A 25,176-nucleotide genomic window follows, 5' to 3' on the forward strand; every position below is an offset into this window, starting at 1 on the left:
TCTGAGATCTTTTCTCCAAAGTCTGGAGACTTTGGGCCATATTTTTTAATTCTACTTTATAGTTTACAAATATGAAGTTTATCTTTTATTTTATTATTTCTATTTATTTCTAAGATGAACACTTAGCTCGCTTGTTTTCATTCTTTCATGTTTTCTAATAAATGTATTTGACCTATAAGTTGCCATTTAAATGTTGCTTTAACTGTGCCCCAGAAATTTTGATAGGTGATATTTTTATTGGCAACCCATATATATATATATATATATATATATATATATATATATATATATATATATATTTAATATTTTTATTGTAAACAACATATAAACGTTCTTGACATACAGACATTCTTGACATGATTATAATCAATGGCTCACAGTATCATCACATAGTTGTGTATTCATCACCATGATCATTTTTTTGAACATTTGCATCTCTCCAGAGTTAAAAAAAAAACACCTTATACATGCCATTCTCCTTACCACTCTCTTTCGTTGACCACTAGTATTTCAGTCCACTCAATTTATTTTAACATTTGTTCCCCCTTTTATTTGTTAATTTCTTATCCATAGTTTTTATTCATCTGTCCATACTGTAGATAAAAGGAGCATCAGACACAGGTTTTCACTGCCATACAGTGACATTGCAAAAGCTATACCATTATACAGTCATCTTCAAGAAACATGGCTACTGGAACACAGTTTTACAGTTTCAAGTATTTCCCTCTAGCCACTCTAATACACCATAAGCTAAAAAGAGGATATCTATATAATGTATAAGAATAACTTCCAGGATAACCTCTCGACTCTGTTTGGAATCTCTCAGTGCCTATTTTTTTTCTCCTTTCTTTCTTCCCCGTTTTGGTCAAGAAGGTTTTCTCAAACCTTTGATACCAAGTCCCAGTTCATCCCAGGACTTCTGTCACACGTTGCCAGGAAGGTTTACACCTCTGGGAGCCATGTCCCACGTAGAGAGGGGAGGGCAGTGAGTTCGCTGGCCGTGTCAGCTGAGAGAGAGAGGCCACATCTGAGCAACAAAAGGGCCTACCCATATTTTGTAATTTCTCAAATGATATCTCCTTCAACTGAGGGTTATTTAGGGTTATATTGTTTAGATTTCAGATATATGTACTTTAAAAAATCATTGTTGATTTTTTTTGTCATTTCACTGTAGGAAGAATAACATTTTTATTCATTGATTCTATGGATTTTGAGATGATTCTTTTTATTAATCCACATACTATTATTTGTCTTCTGGTTTGTTGAAGCAATAAGTCAGACAAACACTTGCCATAGAAATGTCTGTCAAAGTGGCTGGCTACACAAACTCCAGTACCACATTAAAAAATATGAAACACTTCATGAATCTGCCTGTCATTCTTGTGCAGGTGCCATGCTAATTTCTCTTTATTGTTCCAATTTTAATATTGCAGCTAAAGCGAGCACAATATATTATTTTTGAAAGGCTATATTTGGTTGGTTGGTGTTTAAAAGCATATCCTTGCAGTTAGTCCATTCCTTATTGGCTGAATTAGAAAAATTGGAGCAGCGGTCCAGTTGTTGCCCAGCGAGTGCATGTTCACTGAGGGAGTTCATCGGTTGATTAAATACATTTAAGTTTCTAGTGGGTCTATGGCTTATTCAGATGAGAATTTATTGAAAAAGCCAGTTTAAAACTGGTTCTGATGGATTCTTGATAACAAAACTATAGAGCAATCAATCTTATTTGTATGGGAATTTCTTTTCAGTGTGTATAAAAAGTTACAAAATTAGTACACAGAATTCCTGTGTATCCTTCAGCTTCTCCAAATGTTAAAATTTTACATGAACAGTACAGTTATCAAAACCAGGAAATGAACACTGATACAATTCTATTAGCTAATCTATAGACTTTATTTCAAATTCTGCAGTTGTCCCACTTAATCCTTTCTGGGCCAGGATCCAGCTTTGCACCTCACATTGCCTTTTAACTGTCTTGTCTCCTTAGATCCCCAGTCTGGGATAGTTCCTCAGTCTGTCTTTCACGACCTTCATGCTTTTGAAGATTACTGGCTTGTTATTTGTACAGTGTCCCTCAATGTGGATTCGTCTTATATATTTTTCATCTTAGATTGAGTTTATGCATTTTGACAGAAATACTGTGGTCAAGATATTGTACCTTTCTGGTTGCATCACATCAGGAAGTCTGTATATGACTCATTTTACTGGCAATTTTAAACTTTGATCATGTGGTTAAGGTGATGGTGTCCAGTTTCTCCACTATAGTTATTGTTTTCTCCTTTGTGTTTAAGAATTATCTTCTGGGAAGATACTTTGAGACTCTACAAACATCTTGTTTCTCATCATACTTTTTCACCCATTAATCTTAGCATCCACTGATGATTCTTTCCTGCAACAAATATTACTGTAATATTTGCTAAATGTTTTTCTATTTCCACCCTCCTTTCTAGCTTTATTAATTAGAAGTGTGTGTTAACACAAGCAGTGTGGACAACCAAAGCTATAGGCTGAGCCCCCAGTTTTGGGGTTTGTTCATATGAAACTTAACCCCACAAAGGATAGGTCAAGCCTACTGAAAATTAAGCCTAAGAATCACCCCCAAGAGAACCTCTTTTGTTGCTCAGATGTGTCCTCTCTCTCCAGTCAACACCCTTCCCCTGTCTACGTGGGACATAACTCCCAGGAGTGTGGACCTTCCTGGCAACGTGGGACAGAAACCCTAGAATGAGCTGAGACTCAGCATCAAGGGATTGAGAAAACCTTCCCAACCAAAAGGGGGAAGAGTGAAATGAGACAAAGTGGCAATGGCTGAGAGATTCCAAACAGAGTCGAGAGGTTATCCTGGAGGTTATTCTTACGCATTAAGTAGATATCATCTTGTTATTCAAGATGTAATGGAGAGGCTGGAGGGAAGTGCCTGAAAATGTAGAGCTGTGTTCCACTAGCCATGTTTCTTGATGATGATTGTATAATGATATAGCTTTCACAGTGTGACTGTGTGATTATGAAAACCTTGTGTCTGATGCTCCTTTTATCTACCTTATCAACAGACGAGTAGAACATATGGAATAAAAATAAATAATAGGGGAAACAAATGTTAAAATAAATTTAGTTTGAAATGCTAGTGATCAATGAAAGGGAGGGGTAAAGGGTATGGTATGTATAAATTTTTTTCTGCTTTCATTTTATTTCTTTTTCTGAATAGATGCAAATGTTCCAAGAAATGATCATGATGATGAATATGCAACTATGTGATGATACTGTGAATTACTGATTATATATGTAGAAAGGAATGATCAAAATAGGAATGTTTGCATTTGCTTGGTGTTTTTTGGTATTTAAAAAAATAAAATTAAATAATTAAAAAAAATAAAAGAAGAAGTGTGCATTAAAACTAATGAGGTTCATTTGTTGATTTCACTGACAAACTGGGTAGCTCATCCTTCTCAGTATCAGGGTTATCAGATTATTAGTTCAACTCAGCTTCTTAAAAGCATTTCCTACTCCTCCCCACTTAATAGTTGTTGGTTAGCTTTTGAGTGTGATGGTGCAGGAGGTTGGTGTTAAGATGGAAGCTTGATGACAATGGCATTCACAGAAATATGTTGCTTTGCATTTGCTTAGGAAACTTGTTTTTAAGTTTAGGGTTGGGTGTAGGAACAAAAAGATGGTTGCATTTTCTGTATCTACTATATTTTAGCTGCTATTTGACAGGAATCCTTGGAGAGGCATATAGCAGAGAAATGGAAATGTGTCCAGATGCAGACAGTCTCTGAGAATAATGACAGAAGAGTAAGGAAAATGATGAGTGGACCATGTCCATCCTGGTGAGGCAATGAAATGTGGGTGTCAGGTGATGCAGTTTAAGAATTGAGTAGATATTACTAGGTTGCAGTGGAGCTGGGTAACCTTAAGCACATTTTCAGTAGGGTTGTGGGGGTAGGGGTGGTATGGTAGTCTGTAATGGGGTGAAGGAAAGACCACAATCATTAACACATACAAGGACCCGGCCTACCTCCATGTAAACAACTTAGTATAAATTGCTCTCTGTTTAAGCTACAGAGGCTTTCTCTTCATTTCATTCTGACCTAGAGCATTTTACATATAATCTTCTTAAGGAGAAATCCTTCCCTGCCTGTCTTTTTTTTTTTTATTAACGGGAAAAAAAAAAAAAAGAAATTAACACAACATTTAGAAATCATACCGTTCTACACCTGCCTGTCTTTTAAGAGCTTTGGGGCCTTGAGCAAATTACATAATTCCCTAAAACTCTTTTTCCTCCTCTATGGAAATGGGGTAAAACATTAATCTGGTCATTATTTCTCACTCTGAATATCTCAGTAGCCCCCTAGTCTCCCTACTCCTTCCTTGGGTCCCCTGCTGTCTGTTCTCTCCAAGATGATAAGCATTGGAAACATCAGGCTTAAAGAGAAGCAACCTCACAGTCGGGCTTGCAAGGGCCTATGACGTCTGCCACCTTCTGATCCCATGACCCCTCTGAAGTTCCCTTTGGCCCACTGCCCTGGTTGCATTTGCCTTGCTGATGTTCCTGAACACACCAGGCATGCTCGAGCCTCAGGGCTTTTATACAACTCATTCATGCACATAACTGCTCAGCTCCCTTCCTCCCCTTCTTTAGTCCTAGGCTCTAGCACCAAGTCAGTGACCTCCCCTTACTACCCTTTAGTAAATAAGCTCATCATTTGTCATTTCCCTCACCATGCTTTGTCTCCATAACATTTTCCCATCCCAACAGATATTTGCGTATTTGTTGTCCACCGACCACCACAAAATGTCAACTTTTTGAGGGCCAACACATTCCTTTTCATTCACTGATGTGTTCACACGCCCTATGTGCCAGTGACTATTCTAGGTGTTTCTCATTTACTAACTCATTTGTTTCTTATAACGTAACGTCCCTAGAGGAAATCGGGGCACAGAGAGGTGAGGGCAGACGGTGAGTAAGTGAGGAGCCAGAAATTGAACCTGCAGTTTTGATTGTGAGCTGGCACACTTTTCTATTTTTCATGGGTTTGTGCATTAAAGAAGTCATCTGTGTATAACGCCTATCACAGTTTCTCTCCTATCCTAAGTACACAGTAGATGTGAATTGACATCATCCTCAACATCAGCCTCAGCTTAGTGTTTAAATAGATATTTGGAGAACTAACATGAAGGCAATCCACCAGCTGTTTGACCTTGGACTATAATTTCCTTACCTTCAAGATGAGTGATGTTAATACCTGGAGTCTCCTGCCACCTGTTTGAATCCTGAGTTTATACTCTTGGAACTGATTGCTTATTCTTGCTAAACATAATTTATAGTCTGTAAAATATGAATAATTACATTTCTGCTCTTTATTGTGTTGGTTAAGAGAAATGGTGCATAAAAGGTATCTAGTTAAGTACTTGGTAAGTCCTAAATTCAAAGCAAATTAAATCCACTTTGCTTCTAAAAGTAATTGCCCCATGTGGAAAATCTACAGTAAGTTATTCAGCTCTTCTTGTCGGTAATAATAAAATGACTTCTGATTGTTTGAGAATTGTTTTAATAAGGTGAGCATTTAGAAATCTTAGCAACTGTGTATGTGTGTGTTGCATGGATTTTACCATTAACATGAACCAAAAGAATTGTATTGATGTCTCTGTACTTTTTCCTTATGAGCCATTTCTTAAAGGTCAAATAATAAAACTTCTAGGAAAAATGTAGTTAATATTGTTACAACCTTTTGGTAAGCAAATAAAAAAAGTAATTTTTTTTTATTTTACTAAAAGAATTTACTGGAAAGGAAAAAAATAGAACTGCGTAAAAAGTAAGCATTTTTAATCCTCATATGGTAGCACTGAGAGAGTAAAAGGGAAGCCAGAGAGTAGAAGATATTCATTATATCTAACAAAGGCCTCACGTCCAGTATATGTAAAAATACCAACAAATCAGTTGCTAGTGCTGGTAGAAAAGGCAGACTGCCCAGTAAAAAATGGACAAAAATTTGAACAGGTACTTCACAAAAGAAGATACTCAAAGTGGCCAATAAATGTGAAAAAGTGCTCAGTTTCGTTAGTCATCAGGGAAATGCCAGTTAAAACTACCATGCTCTACATGGTATTCCCACCAGAGTGACTCCAAAAAAAAAAAAAGCCTAGACAATACCAAGTAGAAGTAATGGTATTGAGGGACCAGAACATCCCCAGGCTTCTGGTGGGAGTATACATTGATACAGCTTCTTTGGCATACTGTGTAGTAACGGCTACTAAAGCTAACATGTATTCTATGATCCAATGACTCTGCTCCTGGAGATACAGCGAAAAGAAATGTATAGCAGGTTTCAGAGCAGTCTGTATTTGATGCATGATTTTTCTATAAACCTACAATTTCTCTAATAAAAAAAAGTGTTTAAAGAAGCTTTCTTCCTAATAGCCAGAAAGTGGAGACAAAGCAAATGATCATCAACAGAGTAACCACACTAAATAATTGTGGTGTATTCATTTAGTGCAATGCCGTTCAGCTATGAACAGTTATAATGCAATTCTATCCTATCTTTAAAACATTTACAGTAAACCCTTTAGATGCTATGTGTGTGGATATTTCTTAATAAAAATATTTTAAAAATAAATAACATAAATAAAAATGAACCCTTTATGTGCCAAAAAAAAAAAAATCAGATATGTAGGAATCTCTCAAGCAGTTGTTGAATGAAAGGTACAAAAGGGTGCCTACTGTGATCCCACTAAGATCAAGTTAAAAATCAGGGGAGCTTATGGGAGGTGGTAGAGGCCAGGATTTGTTTGCCCTTGGCAGTGGTGGAGAGTGACTTGTGGGGCCAGAGACACATCTGGGTTTCTCATAATGCTCTGTGTCCTTGAGAAAATTCATTGATATGTGCACTTTGGTTCCTGAAAAATGAAAAGCTTGCATTTAAAAAATAATTAATTTTATTACTTTTAAAAATCATTTTTCAGAGTAATTTTGACAGTGCCATAGTCACATTAATGTGATTGTACACTGTAAATTGAAAAAATTAACCATTTCTAATTGTTCTGTTTTGTGAATTGTTTTTCAGATATGAACTGAGAATTCGTTATTTGCCAAAAGGATTTCTAAATCAATTTACCGAAGACAAGCCAACTCTGAATTTCTTTTATCAGCAGGTATAGGAGGGTGCTTTCATATACTGTCTTGTTTCTTTGAATCCTGTTTATTAAACGTTTTTATTTTAGAGTTAGAAATTGATTAAACTTGGCATGTGGAGATTATAAGTTTGTCACTGTATGGCAGTGAGACTCTTCTAACCAGTGAAAACTTATGAATTTTTGGCACTGGACTTTTGTATGCTTTACAAGTCTTAATACTTTATTTTTATATGGTGAAAGTAAGTCCTATCTGACATAACCATTTTAACATAACCATTAAACTTTAATTCAAGTATAATTATCATGCTTGAGTATAAACGAGTTTGTCTTATGTGGAATTTATGTTCAGAACTAACCATCCCCATATAGCCTCAGTAGCAATTTGTATCATAAAGTAAAACAGTGTAACCTGCTTTTTACCCCTTAGGGTATTAGTATTAGTTCAGCAGTGAATGTGTGGCACAAATGAGCCAACAAATTCAATGTTTATAGCTAAAGTATTAGTGAAGAATGTCAGGAAATCACACCAATAAATAATCTGAGACATTTGTTTATAACCTTGGCTGTTACATATACTTGGTAGTTTTTTGTTTTAATGAAAATACACATGGCTCTGGGCGAGGAATACAGAAAAGCCCTCATCTTTGCAGCCCTCAGTCCCATGGAGTTGTCCTGTAACTGTCACTTTGTGCCCTGCCCTGTGCTCTTGGTAATCCTAATCACAGGACCCTGCAGAGGCTCTGCTGGTCCTAAAAGTGCCCTATGCCCTCTCTCCAGCTTTGCAGATACTGGAGGGAAGGCACTCTTTAGGCAGGATCGAGGAAATGCCTTTATATCTGTGCCAATTCGTTGGAATGTAAACTGGTAAGAAAATAAGGACCATGCCAAGTAAATAAAGGATTTTAGGTTTTGTCCTAGAAATTATTGGAAGCCAATTAAACAATTTAATTAGTGCCTTGATCAGAAATGTGATGGTGGTTTTTTTTTTTTTCCTTAAATAAGCCACCCTGATGGCAGTATCAGGAATGGATTAGGTTTTTCAAAAGCTGCAAACAAGATAGGAGGCTATTCAGTAATTTAGGCAAGAAATTAAGTATAACGCATAAGAATGTGGCAGTAAGTATAATTTAGGTGGCTAAATTTGACAGGATTCAGACATTGAGCTAAAATGGGACCTGAAAATATAGAAGATAAAGGCCTGTTAGCATAAGTTTGGGCATCTGTGTTGGGCATTTGAATGACATGAAAGAGAAATGATAGATAAGATTCAGAAAAAGAGAGATAAGGTAGATTGTTTAATTTCCCAAGTACAATATGGATAGATATTCTGCTTGTGAAATCTAAGCTGTGACAGAAGGTTCTACTAAGGTGGTCTGTTTTCTTCTTGTCTGTTATGGTAGAAGTCACACAGAAGTATATGATGTTAGCTTGGGGCCTTGCAGAAAGTTTTCAAGGGCCACAGTAATACAGGGGGAAAAGAGAGTTCAGTGTGGCAAAATGGAAACGGAGAAGTTGTGTTCAGGTTTCAGCTGAGATTGTTGGCCGTATACTCACATTGCAAAAATGGTTTCGAGTTTCCAAAACTATAGCTGACGAGTTGAATTGGCATTTGTATTGTTTTTCTCATTTGTATGTGATCTATATTAACATTGGCATAATTTCTTTGGAAGTTCCACCCACTGAAGAAATTTATGATTACCTTAGTGACGCTGATACCCAGAGGCCTAAATAGCTCTCATTTATTCCTTTTTATAACTTCTAGGCTAACCTAAAACTCAGCCTGTTTTATTCCATTCACACTGTTCCTAGGCTGTCCTAGTTTTCCTCTTTTGAAAGTCCTTGTTTTTGGCTATATGATTGAAGGTTAGTCCTGCACACACCACTGTGGCCCAGATGTTCTTTTACTAACAGGGCATGTATCATTGCAGTCCATCTAATTCAGCTGAGTTGTGATCAAACCTGAGAAGAGATGAAATGTGATGGTTTGGCTTTCCTTATGGGGTGTGTTCACAGACAGTGGATGCTCCATAGCCTCCTATTCTGCCTGCAGCCACCGCGGGGCTTTCAGGTCTACACCGAGGCTCTGGGTGCTCCTTTCTCATCTACTCAGGCTTCCGTGGGTAAGGCCTACCCCTCGGGCTCACTGGTGACTAAATGAGATAAAATGGTCTGCCACATGGTTACCCAATCATCACTGCACTTTCGCACTACAGACAGTACCAGGCTTATGAGCATTTGGCACTCTCTATTTACATGTCTATCATAATACAAGTGTTAGTTGTACATCGCAAGATGGTACATACACATCTTATCTTTTCCTTCTGGTATATGCCCTGCATATGAACCCTCTACATCATCTCGTTTCTAGAGTTTCTTTTCTTTATTTGCTTTTTAGTTCTTTTAAGTTGTTAAATAATATGGCCCATTTTTATAAAGTCCAGAAAATATTTTAATATAGCACTCAGAATATCTCTATCCTAATAAATTCTTTTATTTTACATGTGCTTTTGTAATATTTTACCAAATGTATAGTTTTTTTAAAACATGGTGTTGTCATAGTAAACTAGGCCATTTCCCATGGTGAAGGCCAGTGTCTCAGACTCAAGTGACAGTAAGTTCGGGGAGGATATAGGCAGTACTAGGAGGGAAGAGGAGGAAGGTGGAGAGCACCATGTTTTTCAGAACTAATGAATCAGCAAACAGATTAAAAGTCTTAAATATGCATGAGAGAACTCAATGTCAATAGCCAAATGAATGAAAGAGGACCTGTACCTTAACACTATATAAAAATTAATTCAGAATGGATTAAAGACATAAATATAAGAACCAGGACTATAATACTCCTAGAAGAAAGTATAGGGAAACATATTCAAGACCTACTAATAAACTAGTGATCAGTTTTTAAACTTTACATCAAAAGCGCAAGCAATGAAAGAAAAAATTGATAAATGGTGTTCTAGTTTGCTAGCTGCCGGAATGCAACACACCAGAGACGGATTGGCTTTTAATAAAAGGGGATTTATTTTGTTGGTTCTCCAGAGGAAAGGCAGCTAACTTTCCACTGAGGTTCTTTCTTACGTGGAAGGCACAGGATGGTCTCTGCTGGTCTTCTTTCCAGGCCCCTGGGTTCCAACAACTTTCCCCGGGATGACTTCTTTCTGCACCTCCAAAGGCCTGGACTGAGCTGCAAGTGCTGAGATGAGGAATGCCGAGCTGCTAGGCTGTGCTACATTGCGCTCTCTCATTTAAGCAGCAGCCATTGAAGTCAAAGGTCACTCATTGCAGCAGACACCCTCCTAGCTGACTGCAGATGTAATTGGCAACAGATGAGGTTCAGGTACCCTTGGCTTATGTCCGCAGCAACAAGATTAGGTATGCTCACCTGGCCAAGTTGACAACTGAATCTAACTAACACAAATGGGAACTCCTTGAAATCAAAGCTTCTGTGCCTCAAAGGACTTTGTCAAAAAGGTGAAGAGGCAGCCAACTCAATGAGAGAAAATATTTGGAAACTACATATCAGATAAAGGTTTGATATCCTGTGTCTGTAAAGGAATTATACAGCTTAACAACAGAAGAACAAACAAACCAATTATAAAATGGGCAAAGGATATTATATTAGTTTGTTTAGCTGCCCCAATGCAGTATACCAGAAATGGAATGGCTTTTAAAAAGAGAATTTATTAAGTTACAAGGTTACAGTTCTAAGGGCATGAAAATGTCCACATTAAGGCAGCAACAAGAGGTTATGTTCACTCAAGAAGGGCTGATGCCATCCGGAACACCTCTGTCAGTTGAGAAGGCACGTGGTTGGCATCTGCCGGTCCTTGTTCCCTGTTTCGTTACTTCCAGCTTCTGATGCCAGTAGCTTCCTCCATAAGGGTCTGTGGTCTTCACTTAGCTCCTCCAGGACACAACTCTGGGTTCTGTCTTGCTTAACATCTCATAGGAAGGCACATGGGGATGTCTGCTGGCCTCTTCCCATGTCTAGGCATCTACTCTTTCTGTCAGGACTCCAAGCATCTCCAAACATGTTTGTCTCAATCAACTCTAAAGCAACTGTTCTCCAAGTGTCTACATCTGCTCTGAGCTTTCTCCAAAATATTTCCTCTTTTAAAGGACTCCAGTAAACCAATCAAGACCCACGTTGAATGGCCAAAATCAAGTCTCCATCTAACCAAAAGGCCGTACCCACAACTGGGCATGTCATGTCTTCCTGGAGATAATCTCATCAAAAGGTCACTCCACAACTTGAGAGTGTCACATCTCCATGGAAATAATTTAACCAAAAAGTTTCCACCTTACAGTGTTGAATCAAGATTAAAGGACATGGCTCTTCCTGGGTACACACACTTTCAAACCAGCACAGATATGAACAGACATTTTTCCGAAGGGTAAATTCAAATGGCTTTTGTGTTGTTTTACAAGCTGCTGGAATGTGATATACTAGAACTGGAACAGCTTTTTTAAAGGGGATTTTAATAAGTTACAAGTTTATAGTTCTAAGGACGTGAAAGTGTCCAAATTAAGGCACCATCAAGAGAATACTTCACTTAAGAAAGGCTGGTGGGTCTGGAACAGCTCTGTCAGCCTAGAAGTTACATGACTGGCAGCTGCTGATCCCTTGTTCCTAGGCTCTTTGCTTTTAGCTTCTGTTCCTTTGGGGGTTCCTCACTTTGCTTCTCTGGGGCCGACTTTCATCTCTTGGCTTCCCTTGGCTGTATCCAGGTTCTGGCTTGCTTAATATTTCATGGCGACGTCTGCTGGACTCCAAGCACCTCCAAACATCTGTGTCTCTGTTTTTCAAGTGTCAGCATTTCTGTCAGCTCTGCTCTGATATTTCTATCAGTTCTGTTGTTTCCGAGGCTTCTGCCATTTCTGACTCTATCCAAAATGTTTCCTCTTTTAAAAAGATTCCAGTAAACTGTTGAAGACCCACCTGGAATATGTAGATTCGCATCTCCATCTAGTCAAAAGGTCACACACCACAATTGTGTCACATTTCTGTGGAGATAATTTAAAGTTTCCAGTGTACATTACTGAATCAGGATTAAAAGAAATGGCTGCCACTATCAGATTGAATCAGGATTAAAATATGGCTTTTCTGGGGTACATAATAGATTCAAACCAGCACAGCTTTAAAAAAACACATGGAGAGATGTTCTTCTTCAGTAGCTATAAGGGAAGTACAAATCAAGACTACGGTGAGATAACCACCTCACATCTATAAGATTGGCTGCTATTAAAAGAAAATTGCAACTGTTAGAGAAGATGTGGAGAAATTAGAACACTTATTTACTGCTGGTGGGAATGGAATGTAAAGTGGTACAGCCACTGTACAAGACAGTTTGGTGGTTCCTCAGAAAAGTAAATATTGGGTTGCCCTACAACCTGAAAATACCGCTACTTAGTATATACCCAGAAGAACTGAAAGCAGTGACATGAACAGACATTTGCACACTGGTATTCGTAATGGCACTTTTCATAATTGCCAAAAGATGGAAACAAGAAAACAATCCACGTGGCTATCAACAGAAGCAGATAACAAAACGTGGTATATATATATGATGGAATATTATGCAGCGGTAACACAAAAGGAGGTCCCAAAGCATATGATAACATGCATGAACCTTGAAGACACAGTGCTGAGTGAAATAAGACACAAAAGGATAGATAATGCATGATTTTACTATTATGACTCTGGTAAAGGCAATCTCAGAGGTTTACCCTGTAAAATATAGAGCACCTAGAGGTACAACAGAAGCTAAAGATGGGGAAAAGGTGAAGCAATGATGTTGAACTTTTAAATGTTAGGGAATGGATAGAAGTAATGATAGCTAATTAGTGGGATTATAAGTGACTGTCATATTGAATGTCATATTGAAGGTAAATATGACTGAAAGGGGATGTATAGTGCAATATATCCTACTGATTAACTCTACGATTATAAATAAATTCTACCATGAACTCCTACAAAGGTTCGATCTCGTGCAAAGAGTCAATAATGGAAGGGTATAGGAGAAAAACGAATATTGCATGGCATGGCGTGTAGTTAACAGAAACAAAAGTACCACAGTAATACCAGGGGTAAATAATTTGGAGGGGGGCGGAATGGCAGGAACGAAAGATTAGGAGAGCTTTTGATTTGATATTTGGTGAGGTTCTGTTTATCGGTTCTTTGTCCCTTGGACCAATGGGAACTGTCTAGAATTGAGAATGTTGCTGACTGAACAACCATCTGAGGTTACTGTTTTGATTATTTTGGACATTACCTGTTAATGGAAGGGCGCGAAAGGTGCAATGACCGAGAAGCCAAAAGGCAACTGTGAGATACATATCTATGATGGAACACTGTGCACCTACAAAAAGCAATGATGTTGTGAGGCATGCAATGAACTGAATGAACCTTGGGGACAATTGTTGTGCAAAATAAGCCAGAAACAAAATAACAGATATACTATGGTCTGTTTCAGAAAATACTTATAAGAAATTTGGAGCCTTATTTGTAAATTTTTATAGCTGCCACACAGTTCAAAGTTGTAAATGTGTTTCTAGATGATGAGACATATACATCTATCAGCTGGTATTTCCCTGGAATTTTGAGTACCTCTGTGACACCTAAAATTCACTGCTGGAGTTCTGCACTTGTGAAAGTCAGCATTGCTACATACATTAAGAGTTAAAGTAGGGCAGGCAAGGGTGGCTCAGTGGCAGAGTTCTCGCCTGCCATGCTGGAGACCCAGGTTGGATTCCTGGAGCCTGCTCATGCCAAAAAAAAGTTAAAGTAACCAAAAAAGAGAGTAGGATTTATTTGGAGATAAAAACAAAGCTAATCTGGTTGTTGGTAAGGTAAATCAGAATACAGGACAAAAGGTGATAGTGAATGTACTCTACAGCTTCACCTACTATATGAGACCAAAGGCGAGAAGTTTATTGTGTCTGGAACCTAAATTTTCTCTAACAGACAATCTAATCAACCCTGTCTGCATAGCTCATTTAGACAACCCAAACCCATGGAGCCCAGGAAGGAAATGAGGCCTTGTAATTCTCTGTTGCTTAATGTAATATCCAGAGACATCCCAGACTGTAGTGGGCTGATAGTTAAAAAGTATTGGAAGTGTCCCTTGAGGGACTGAAGAAAAAATAATGGAAATACTAAATTTTCCCAGCTGAGAAACTCCAGGTACTCTCTCAAACATTAGGGACTCCCAAGAAGATAGGCCAAGATATTGTTTTTGATGCTTGCCCTTATGAAATTAATTTCTGTAGTGGAGACGCTAACACTTCTTATGATTATGCCTAAGAGTTGCTTCCAGGAAACCTCATTGGTTGTTCACGTGTGGCCTCTGTCTCTCTCTAAGCCAAAATCATTATCCTCCCTACTACCTGGGACATCACATTCCACAGTAAAAGTCTCCTTGACAAAGTGGGTCATGACTCCCAGGGGTAGAGCCTGTTCCTGGCACTGAGGAATCAACATTGCCTTCCTGACCAAAAGGGAGGAAAGAAATGTATCAAAATAAGCTATCAGTGGCTACCAGAGTTCATTTCAAATGGAGTCAAGAAGCTATTCTGGAGGCTGTTCTTACGCGAGCTTCAGCTAGATGGTGCTAATTGCCATGGTTTGCAATACCCCGACAAACATCATTCCTGTTAACCATAAAGAACACTTAGTGCTCTAACTGAGATTCCATAAAAGTTTACGTATTAAGTTTACTTTCCTGAAGCATATAAACTCCAGATAAATCCTGAAACCCAGAGGGGCTAACCTCTCCAAGAATATCAACCAGTCCCATCTCCTATCCTTTATTGTTGACACCACTTATCAAATGAAAAAGTTAGAATGGGCAAAGCCCAAAGATCCCTAACCAATAAACTCCAGATAAATCCTGAAACCCAGAGGGGCCAGCCTCTCCAAGAATATCAACCAATCCCATATCCTATCCTATGCTGTTGATACCACTTCTCAAATGAAAAAGTTAGAATGGGCACAGCCCAAAGACCCCTATAGATTGGGAGTAGGATCAAAGGAGAAGAAGGAGTTGTAATAGTGAAGATAGGATTTAACAAATGAGTATGACTGCTGAATCACTATAATGGTATTTCTTTTAGCTTCCCATTTTGTGGAGCAGCTAGAAGGAAAAACCTGAAAATGCGGAATGGTACCCCATACAAACTTTGAAATTTGTTCTGTAATTACTTGTTAAAATGTATTTGGAAAATTGCTGCTTTTTTTCTTTTGTGTATATGTTATATTTCACAATAAAAAAGTTAAAAATAAATTTAAAATAAAAAAGCTTTAAATATGGTTGTTTCAGTTTATTAAAGCTGCCAGAATGCATTATATCAGAAATGGGTTGGTTTTTACAATGGAAATTTGTTAGTTTACAAATTTACAGTTCTAAGGCCATGAAAATGTCCAAATTAAGAATCAAGAGTACAATACCATCTCTGAAGAAAGGCTACTTACATCTAGGATACCACTATCACCTGGGAAGATACCTGGCTGGCGTCTGCTGGTCCTTTTTCTCTCGGGTTTCCTTGCGTTCAGGGTCTGGCTTCAGTGGCTCTTTCTCTCCGCCCCTGTGGGTCCTTCTTGGTTCTCTTGGTGTTTCTTTTTTTGTGTGCTCTCTCACTCCAAACTCTTCTCTTAAAGGATTTTAGTAAAGGATTAAGACTCACATTGAATTGGGTGGGTTACATCTCAATTGAAACAAAACAATCAAAAAGTCCCACCCACAATAGGTCTGCGCCCATAAGAATGGATTGAAAGGACATGGCCTTTTCTTGGGTATATAATAGCTCCAAACTACCACAGTGGTCATATCCTCTCAGTATGTTAGTTGGCACCATATGACACTCCCATTTTTGGAGGTAAGAAAATACTCAGATATTGGCAATTTTCTATGGTTTAATCTAATAATTTATTGTTTTAGTAATTTCTTCTAAATAAATGAGATTCATGCAAATATATATGTCCAAGGATGCTCATAGAGACATTATAGTAATAAAAAAGAAATTGGAAGCCTTGCAGATGTCTGTCAATAACAGATTGGTTAGATAGATTTTGCTGAGTCTGAATCCATTATAAATTGTGAGATACAGGTATATTCATTGTCGTGGAAGTGTTATATGAAATGCTATTGTTTAAAATCCAGGGTGTATATTAAAAATACATAATTTCATTTGTGTGAATACTGTGTCTTTTAAAATTTCTACCCTGATCTAGCTAGAAAGTTTTGAAAATAATATTTTGTATTCCAGTGTTAGAAGTAGGTATTTATTTGACTTCTAATAATAGAAAAGTTTCACTACAGAATCTGTCCTGGTATATGACTTGGAAATTCCAGAACTATTCCAGATGATTCATATGTTATCCTATAAAGGCAGTGCCCAGTTTGGGAACAGATTTAATTCCAAAGTTGGAAAATCAGTTAGCAATTCAGAACTTCATCCTATTTTAAACACGCAAAAATGGTATAAATAATTGGCTCCTTCCGCTATTTTTAACCAAAGTATATTTAACTGAGAATTCAGCTAAAGTATTTTGTGAGAATTTAATGTGTAGAAATTTTCACTGAATTCTGAGTTAAATCAATCACTTTGTAAGGCTCTCACTTTGATGACATGATTCTTTAATTTTAAAAAACTTCAATATTTTATGGAAACATATATATATATAAATGCATACATGTATTTTCACTGAATTCTGAGCCAAACTGATCTATTTTTAAGGAACTTAGAATTCAGTGATACTGATTTTTTTAATTGTTTAGATCCTGTATTAAGTGATTCATATATGGATTCTTTTGTGAGATGTGATGCTGAATAGTAACATGAGTGTGCCTAGTTCTCTGCCAGAATGAAAGAAGAGCATCCCTGATGCTTCTCTGTGTTTAGTCTTTGTCATCCTCTTCTTCCCCCACCCTGTGCCCCCTTCACTCCAGGCAGTAGCTATTATCCTGAATTTTTAATATATCATTCCCTTACTTATTTTTGTTTGCTGGTTTTCATGTTTTACAACATAAGTATTTTTCATTTCTGCCCTTAAGGTAAAAGCAGACTCTATTTCTGTCCTTTGCCCTCTGTATTCTAGTCATTGATGTTTTTGTTTTGGTTTTATTGTTTCCCAAGTGGATGCATTCAAGAATATTTTTTTTAAATATTGTGTTCAGCATTTTTAGTTTTCAATGAGCAGATTGAGCAGGAAATTCAGTCCATTTTGGTCAAAATGGAAGTGATCAGATGGAGAGATTTAAATTAATCTTTTTTGGTTCCTTTCTAAATAATTTTGCATTGTCGTTTGTTTGATAAGAGTTATTCATCATCTTGCAAATATTTTATTTTTATAAGGGTTCCAGTTTTGATTGAGTGAAATGGGTCTTCTCTAGTTATTCAGTGAAGAGCACTTTAAATACCCATTAATTCAGGATTATTAGTTGTGTTCAGCCCTTCTAAATCTCCAATATTCCTTTTTCCTACCTGAAAGATGGGGTGTTTGGGTGTCTGGGTATTTAGGTCAGGGCAGTTAGTTATTTTCTCTCAGTGCTTTGGTCTTGTCAGGTTTTGATCATTGCTGTGAAGAAATCAACTCATCATTCTGTCTTTCTTTCTAGATGACTGTTCTTTTCATTCTGTGTGGTTTTAACATCACTTCCTTGTTTTTAGTGATCTTCACTTCTATTACAAACTAGATGTGGATTTCTATTTATTTTCTTCTTTTGATTTGCATTGATCTACCTATATCTGTGGGTGAATGTCTTTTTTATTAATTCGGAAAATGTCTTGGTGATATTAATCAAATACTGACTTTTCTCCATTCTTTTTTTTTTTTTTTTAATCTCAGATTGTGTATCAGACCTTCTCAGTCTCTTATAGATCTGTTAACTTCTCTTTCATGTTTTCAACTCAGTGGCTGGGTGGACTGTCCAGCATGTGTTCTCAGTAATTACTGCAGATGAATCTTTCAGAGCACCAATTCTCTCCTCAGCTGTAAGCAATTTGATGTCCAGTGCATTTGTTAGGTTTTTATTTGTTATTTTTTGTTTTATTTTTAAAGTTTAAATACTTTGGGGGGTCTACTAAGCATTTTTAATGGTCAGTATTTGCTAACGACTTTTTATCTATTTTTGAGGTGGTTTATACTGACTCTTATTCAAAGTGACTTGTTTCCTTATGTGTTTTTTATGAACTATTAATTTGTTGAACCTTATTGTGTAAGTCTTGAAGGGAATAAATTGGGAATTCATTCTTCTAATATATTTTTATTTGCATATTCAATCATCATTGGTCTGCAGAGTTAATACAGTCCACAAGTATATATTTTGTTTTATAAAAAAGTGCCAGCTCTTTTTCCAAAATGATTATATCAGATTACTTTTTCTCCAGTAGTGTAGGAGAGTTCTGGTTGCTTTACGTTCTGTCCAACATCTAGTGTCTTCATTCTTTAATTTTAGCTGTGTGTGATAGAATCATATCATGGTTTCAATTTGTACTTCTCTGATAACTGACTCATGATGGTGGAATACTTTTTTATGGACATATAGACTCTTTTGTGAAAGACTTGTTCATCTTTTTGCCCATTTTGTTTTATTAAGTTGCAGGATTTCATTACTTATCCTGGATACCTGCCCTTTTTCAAATTACATGTTTTTAAAATATTTTCTCCCAGTCTGTGGTTTGCCAGTTTTGCTTATTCATTTTATTAACTGATCACAAATTTAATAATCTGTAAAATGGGGTGGGGGGAGGGCTGTTGTTGGGAGTATTCTATGAAGTAACCTATCAAAGCCCTTAGAAATGTCTAGCCTATTATGAACATTTTTAAGTGTTATATTTTATTTCTGTTTTATAAGAATCAATGTTTTTAATGGTTTGTTTCTTCATGAGGTTAGAAATAACCTATCTCATGAGTCAGAAAAAGAAATTTAAAAAAGGAACTAAAATGAAATACTTAGAAAAAGCTTTATTTTATTACTCCTGTATCTGAAATTTCATCCAGGTCTACTCTTCATTATGTCCCTTGTTTTGGACAGGATCATAAGGAAAACAACATGTCATTGAAGATATTAATGTTTCAGTTTTTAGGTTCCTAGTTGGAGATTGTTTTTATGAACACAGTTGTACTACAAGGTGCCCTGAATGTGTCTTCCAGTGTGAGAAATCTCAAATGATTCACTAAATGTTTCTGACCCATTTTAGAATATTCTGAAAGATATTAATCAGCACACTCTAAAAATAAACTAGAATCTTGTTATAACACTATTCATTTCAGAGCAGGAACCTGTGAACTAATTTTTGACAATAACCTAATAGCTCATAGAAAACAAGATGAATATATGTTGCCCTGATGTGAAATATTTCTTTTGTCATATAAAATTTTGTTTCTTTTTCTTTCTCAATGTTCATTTGTTAAAATTGCTAATATTTGGCCTTAGCATGAAGGCTGATGTCAGTGTTAAGTCAAGAAAATTTATTCAATTTACATTCGTGGTGCTGAGCTAGTATAGAAACCTTTTGGCCCTACTGAAATTTTCACCTTTTAAGAAGCCCAGTTCTGACATGAAGTTGTCATTGTTTACTCATGCATTTATTTTAATATTTAAAATGAGTATATATACATCCATTGACTTTTTAAAAATATTAAATGTATCATATTCAATGTTTTGTTTAACTAAAAGAATCCCAGGAGAAAGTTACCGCATTGAAAACCAAAAGTTAATTTTATGTTGTGGATCTGAACTTTCCTCTAGAGGTCTGAGGGGCCTAGGCAGCCTTATTGCCTGTTGGTCACTCTTTCTCCTATTTTTATTTTTGAAATTTACAGATTTCATTCAGGTAATTGTATTATCAGAAACCGATTTCCTGATCTGTATTTTCTTGGCTTTGAAGTTTCCTGGCTGTTAAAACATATTTTGAAATGGCAGCCCTAAGTGGGCTGTTTCATATACTTCCCTCTAGCTACTCCACTACACCATAAACTAAAAAGGAATATCTGTATAATGTATAAGAATAACCTCCAGGGTAACCTCTCAACTCTGTTTGAAATTTCTCAGCCACCGAAACTTTGTCTCATTTTTCTCTTCCTCCTTTTGGTCAAGAAGGCCTTCTCAATCCCTTGATGCTGGTTTTCCTGTGAGTTATGTCCCATGCTGCCAGGGAGCTTTATACCCCTGGGAGTCATGTCCATGTAGGGGGAGGGCAGTGAGTTTACCTGTTGAGTTGGCTTAGAGAGAAGGGCCACATCTGAGCAACAAAAGAGGTTCTCTGAGGGTGACTCTTAGGCCTGATTTTAAGTAGGCTTAGCCTGTCCTTTGTAGGAATACATTTCATAGGGATGGACCCCAAGTTGGAGGGCTTGGCATATTGATTGTATTGTCCCCACTGCTTGCCAGAGTATCAGAAATTCTCCAAATGGGTAAGTTGAATATTTCCCCCTTCCTCCCTAGCACCCCAAGGGGACCTTGCAAATACTTCTTTATTCACTGCCTAAATTACTCTGGAATATATCAGGCATCACACTAACCTAGACAGACCAACAAGATCTCACACCTTATTCAATATTCCATGTACTTATGGTGTTCAACTAAAGTGACCATATAAGTTAAGTTAGGTAATGCACTACCCAAAATATAAATTCTGCACTAAATAAGCATCTCTCCCTTTGATCTCACATAGATGTTGAAGTTTTAAAATGTAGACCTATATTTCTTGATTGTCCTTTTAGTTAAAATATTTTAGTAATGGGAAAAAGCAGAAATAGTCCTTTTCTAATATTTGACCATCTCTGTAGATATTTTTAGTTTGCCTTTAGTCAGCTTCAGGGCCTTTGACAGACTCTTAATTTTGCTGGGAATACTCTTGGGTCGTACTCCCCAAAACACTTTCAGGCTGGATGATTCTTAGAAGGATTCACAGAACTGCAAAGGTATTGAATTTATTGTTAGAGTTTTATTAAAGGACCCAGAGTAAAATCAGCAGAGAGAAATGGTCCATGGGACAGAATCTGGAGGAAACCATGTGTGAGCAGTGCAGGGATGTGCTTAATCCCCCACCCCCCAGCAATGATGTGTGACAACAAATGCAAAGTGTTGCCAACCAGGGAAGCCCTTCTGAGCCTGGGTAGTTACAGTTTTTACTGGGAGTGGGACCTAAGTGCCTGTCTGATGATCTCAGTTACTCAAGCTCCAGAGAGAAAGAGTTTTGTTGTTGTTGTTTTTGCCAGAACTCATGTGGTTTGTGCTCTCTTGTCACAACAGCGTGGCCCATGCCTCAGGGGTGCAAAGTCTGTCTTATCAGATAGAACATTTTTCAAAAGGTTGATTTCCTGGAGTGGCCAGGGGCTAGTCCTAAAAATAAGCGCTTTTTTAGGGAATGTGCAGGGTTTGGACAACAAAGGCCTGCTAAGTTAACCCTTTCCTGTACAGCCCCCCTTTTCTTTCTGAGACCAAGTTAATTTCCACCCAATCTTCAAATCTTAGCTTAAATGGCACTTTTTACATCAAGCCTTCCCATAGCACCTGTACTTCTCCTATGCAGTGTATGCATGTTACATTGAACTGCTGATGTGCTGCACCCACCAACGGAATGGGTGCTTGGAGTACAACCCCCATTCTGTCCTTTTTGCCACTGTATCCCCAACACAGCAACCATGTTTTTAGGTGCCTGCTTCATTTTCCTGAATGAATTACTAGTGAGAAGTGATTTAATTGGTGGTAATGCCCTGGTTTTCTAAAAATTTTAATGAGATTTGTTAGAAGATGTCAAGAAAAAAATAATTTCTCAAGGATCTTGAAAAAATAAAATTTTTTTTTTTCCCAATCAAAGGAGCTTTATTGAGAGGCTATGCACAGACGGGCTGGACCCTAAGGTGACAATAGCCCCAAACAAGGGAATGGGTGCAGGTTATATAGGATGTTTGGCGGGAAATAGGGAAAGGGAGATGGTGTGTTTTCTTTGTCTAACTTGAGAGTGGGAAGTTGGCAGCTTTTCACTGGTGACGTTTAAAATTTAAACGCCACTATATTCATTCATACAGGGTTGCAACCACTGAATGGTGGATGTTGGGTAAAGGGAGATTATCTCAAGATTACAGTTGCTGGAGGGCAAGAGGGCATGGGCTGGGTTGGGCTTGGTAGGTGACCTGGAAATCCTGGGTGGGCAAAGCTTCTTGGAATATTTGCTAGAGATTGGTCACATCATGGAGGAAGGGGGCTTTACATTCCAGCCTGAAAAAGTCAATTTTTAAAATATTTTCGCATACTCTACATCAAATTTTCTTTTAAAAAATTATTATGCAGCTATGATTCTTCAGTTAACCTCTAGTATAATTTGTGGTTATTTTTCTTTTATAAGTTGAGAAAAAAGAGACAGCAGAAACATTTTAACAGTTGGCCCTTGCCTACCACAGTCTAGTCTCAATATAACGTCCAGAATAAGCTTTAGAAAATGAAAACTGACCCCCTATTACCTCTGGGTCTCCTGGTACTTCTCCTATGGTTTCATTTTGCTTCCTTGCAGACAAGCCAGTTCAGATACCTTTGCATGTGCTGCTTCCTCTGACAGTGTACCTCTTCCTGCATGTCGAGACACTTCGCTCCTTCACTTCATCCTCCCCCTTGATGCTTTCGCTCACATTCCACTTTCTCCTCTCATGCTTCTACTTAGCAGTGGCGCAGCCCCTCTTTTTGTTTTTACCTGTGGCGTTCCTCACCACCTGACAACCCACTCACTGTGAGTTCTGTCTTGTTTTATTCAGCACGGTATCCTAGCATATGGCAGGTATTCAGTTAATGCTTGTTGACTGAGTCAGTGAATGAATAATTCTTAATATTCACTGACATAGTGAATTGTGGAAAAGGGTATGCAAGGGTGTGGGGGCATTGGCTTCAGTAAGAGTAGTGTGGCCAGGGTTACAGTGGAGGAATTACGGGGCACTGGGGAGTTGGGGGTGGAGGGTGGGGTTCTTTGCATGGTTAACCATAATGCTGAACCTAAAGGATTGGAGTGAAGTGAGAGGTGAATTAACTGGGGAATGAGACTCTATTAGTATAAGAGGAAGTGAGTTGGCAGGCCAGGACTTAATTGTTGAACAACAGGATTTTTGAGATTTATTTTTGGGCAGAGGTGAATAAATATTTTCTTTTAAAGGGCCAGTTAGTAAATATTTTAGGCTTTGAGGACTGAGAGGCAAAAAACAAAACAAAAACCCTATTGTGTGGGTACTTATATAACAATAGAGAAAGCCAATTTCCAGTTTTTTTAATGGATGAAATTTAAAATGTGGTAATTGAGGCCAGCATTTTAAAATACAGCTTTTGTAATGAGAAGAATGGATTCTTTTGGGGGACTTGGGTAATATTTCACTTAATTAGGATTCAAAATTAGTGTTCCCTATCATTAAAATCGATTGCAAATGTTGGTCTGTTGATGCTGATCTGTAAAGAGATTTTACTCTTGATTTCCTCTTTGAAGGTATCTTTTCATATAGATTGGTATTACCGAATACCAATCTGTGTGAAATCTGTTCATGAGATAGCCATAGCATTTTGTGTGTGTGTGTGCTGTATGGTGGGGTCACATTTCATTCTTTTTCCTTGTGAGTATCCTGTTATTGCAGCACCATTTGTTGAATTTTTTTTTTGGTTGGTTTTTTTTTTCTTGTTTGTCTACTTGTTTGCTTGTTTTGGGGAGAAGTGTAGGGCCGGGAATTGAACCTGTGTCTCCCACATGACAGGTGAGAATTCTACCACTGAACTCCCCTGCACCCCCAAGCATAGCATTTTTATTGAGCATATCCATTGTTTAGAAGGCATTTATAGAATTCTGTAGATTCTTCTCTTAATATTTGCCTTAGTTCATTGCAGGTTAATCACTTCCAATTGTGCAGTTAAATGAATTTTTTTAATGAATTTTAAAATATATAATTTTATTTGTGCTTGAATCAGGGTTTAATCATTGCTGTTTGAACTGTACTTTTGAGTTCAGAAAATATATCTGCTGAAAATTTTCGTGAAAATGGAGATCTTTCTTTGTATTTTAACTTCTGACAGCACAGGAAGGGCACAAAGCAGCTTGCGTGTTCTTGTGCTCCAGGTAGTGTTTCTTGATGATTCAAGTAGTCATAGGTTTTAGGTTTTGTTTAACTAGACTTTGAGCTCTTTTTAACGATGTATAAGATCATGTGTTACTTATTTTTTATCCATTTTTTCTTTATGTTTTGTCATTACTTTTATATCACCAGTATATAGCTTTATTATTGATATGGTATATTAAAGTATGTAAAAGGCACTCAGTAAACATTTACTGAATGCTTGTCTAAAATGCATTCTTTTAAAACAGCATTGTTTTTCCCATTCCTTTTTGTTGTAGGTGAAGAGTGATTATATGTTAGAAGTAGCTGATCAAGTGGACCAGGAAATTGCTTTGAAGTTGGGTTGTCTAGAAATACGGTAAGGTGATAACTATATTTTAGAGTCTTTATTCACCAGTGTTTTTCATTGTTTTAAAAAATATCAGTACAATATTGAATAAAGTTGGAGTAAAATTTTGAGAGGATTTTTAATTATGTTTGATATTGCTAATTATAGAAATTTTACACTCTTTAAAATTCATTTTGCATTGTGTTTAAAATTAAATGAGTTTTTAAGAGAGTAAGTGTGTAAGAAAGTCTAAGGCAGTGCTCCTCATTGAACTTTTTGAAATGTTCAGTATGTGAGCTATCCCATAGGTTGGCTGCTATCCACAGATGGGCACTGGGTACTTGAAATGTGGCCAGTGCACATTAATTTAAACTTAATACATGTCAGCATGTGGCCAGTGGAAATCTGAGAATGTATTTCTTATTTCTAGTAACATTCATCATATATTATTTTCTAAACCACCGTTTTTAAATTAGGGTAAAAGAATATTTTACCTTCGTCAGATACAGTTTTAATTAAAATTTGTGTTTAAGATGAGTTGGTTAAATTGGGTAAAATTTGATTATGCATACTCAAAACAGTAATAATTTTCCCCAGAGATCACTATTTTTTAATTCTCCGTGAG

General features: G+C 37.1%; 1 protein-coding gene and 1 non-coding gene across 21 annotated transcripts in view; one reads left to right on the top strand and one right to left on the bottom strand.

Moving 5' to 3' along the window:
• The window catches only part of PTK2 (protein tyrosine kinase 2), a 404,029-nt gene that overhangs the window by 190,486 nt on the left and 188,367 nt on the right, over window positions 1–25,176 (top strand). For all 20 annotated transcript variants that reach the window (XR_013178148.1, XM_077166685.1, XM_077166687.1 and 17 more), the window contains 2 exons: window positions 7,062–7,149; window positions 24,502–24,581. Coding sequence is in view for 19 of the 20 variants with exons in the window: in XM_077166685.1 (XP_077022800.1) it covers window positions 7,062–7,149; window positions 24,502–24,581 (168 nt within the window). In the remaining variant the exon portion in view is untranslated. The remainder of the gene's footprint in view (window positions 1–7,061; window positions 7,150–24,501; window positions 24,582–25,176) is intronic.
• Window positions 1,344–1,446, bottom strand: LOC143689222 (U6 spliceosomal RNA). Its single transcript, XR_013178680.1, has one exon. It is a non-coding gene; the product is annotated as a U6 spliceosomal RNA (small nuclear RNA).

Source organism: Tamandua tetradactyla, chromosome 6 (genome assembly GCF_023851605.1).
Source record: "Tamandua tetradactyla isolate mTamTet1 chromosome 6, mTamTet1.pri, whole genome shotgun sequence".
In the NCBI taxonomy this organism is placed as follows: domain Eukaryota; kingdom Metazoa; phylum Chordata; class Mammalia; order Pilosa; family Myrmecophagidae; genus Tamandua; species Tamandua tetradactyla.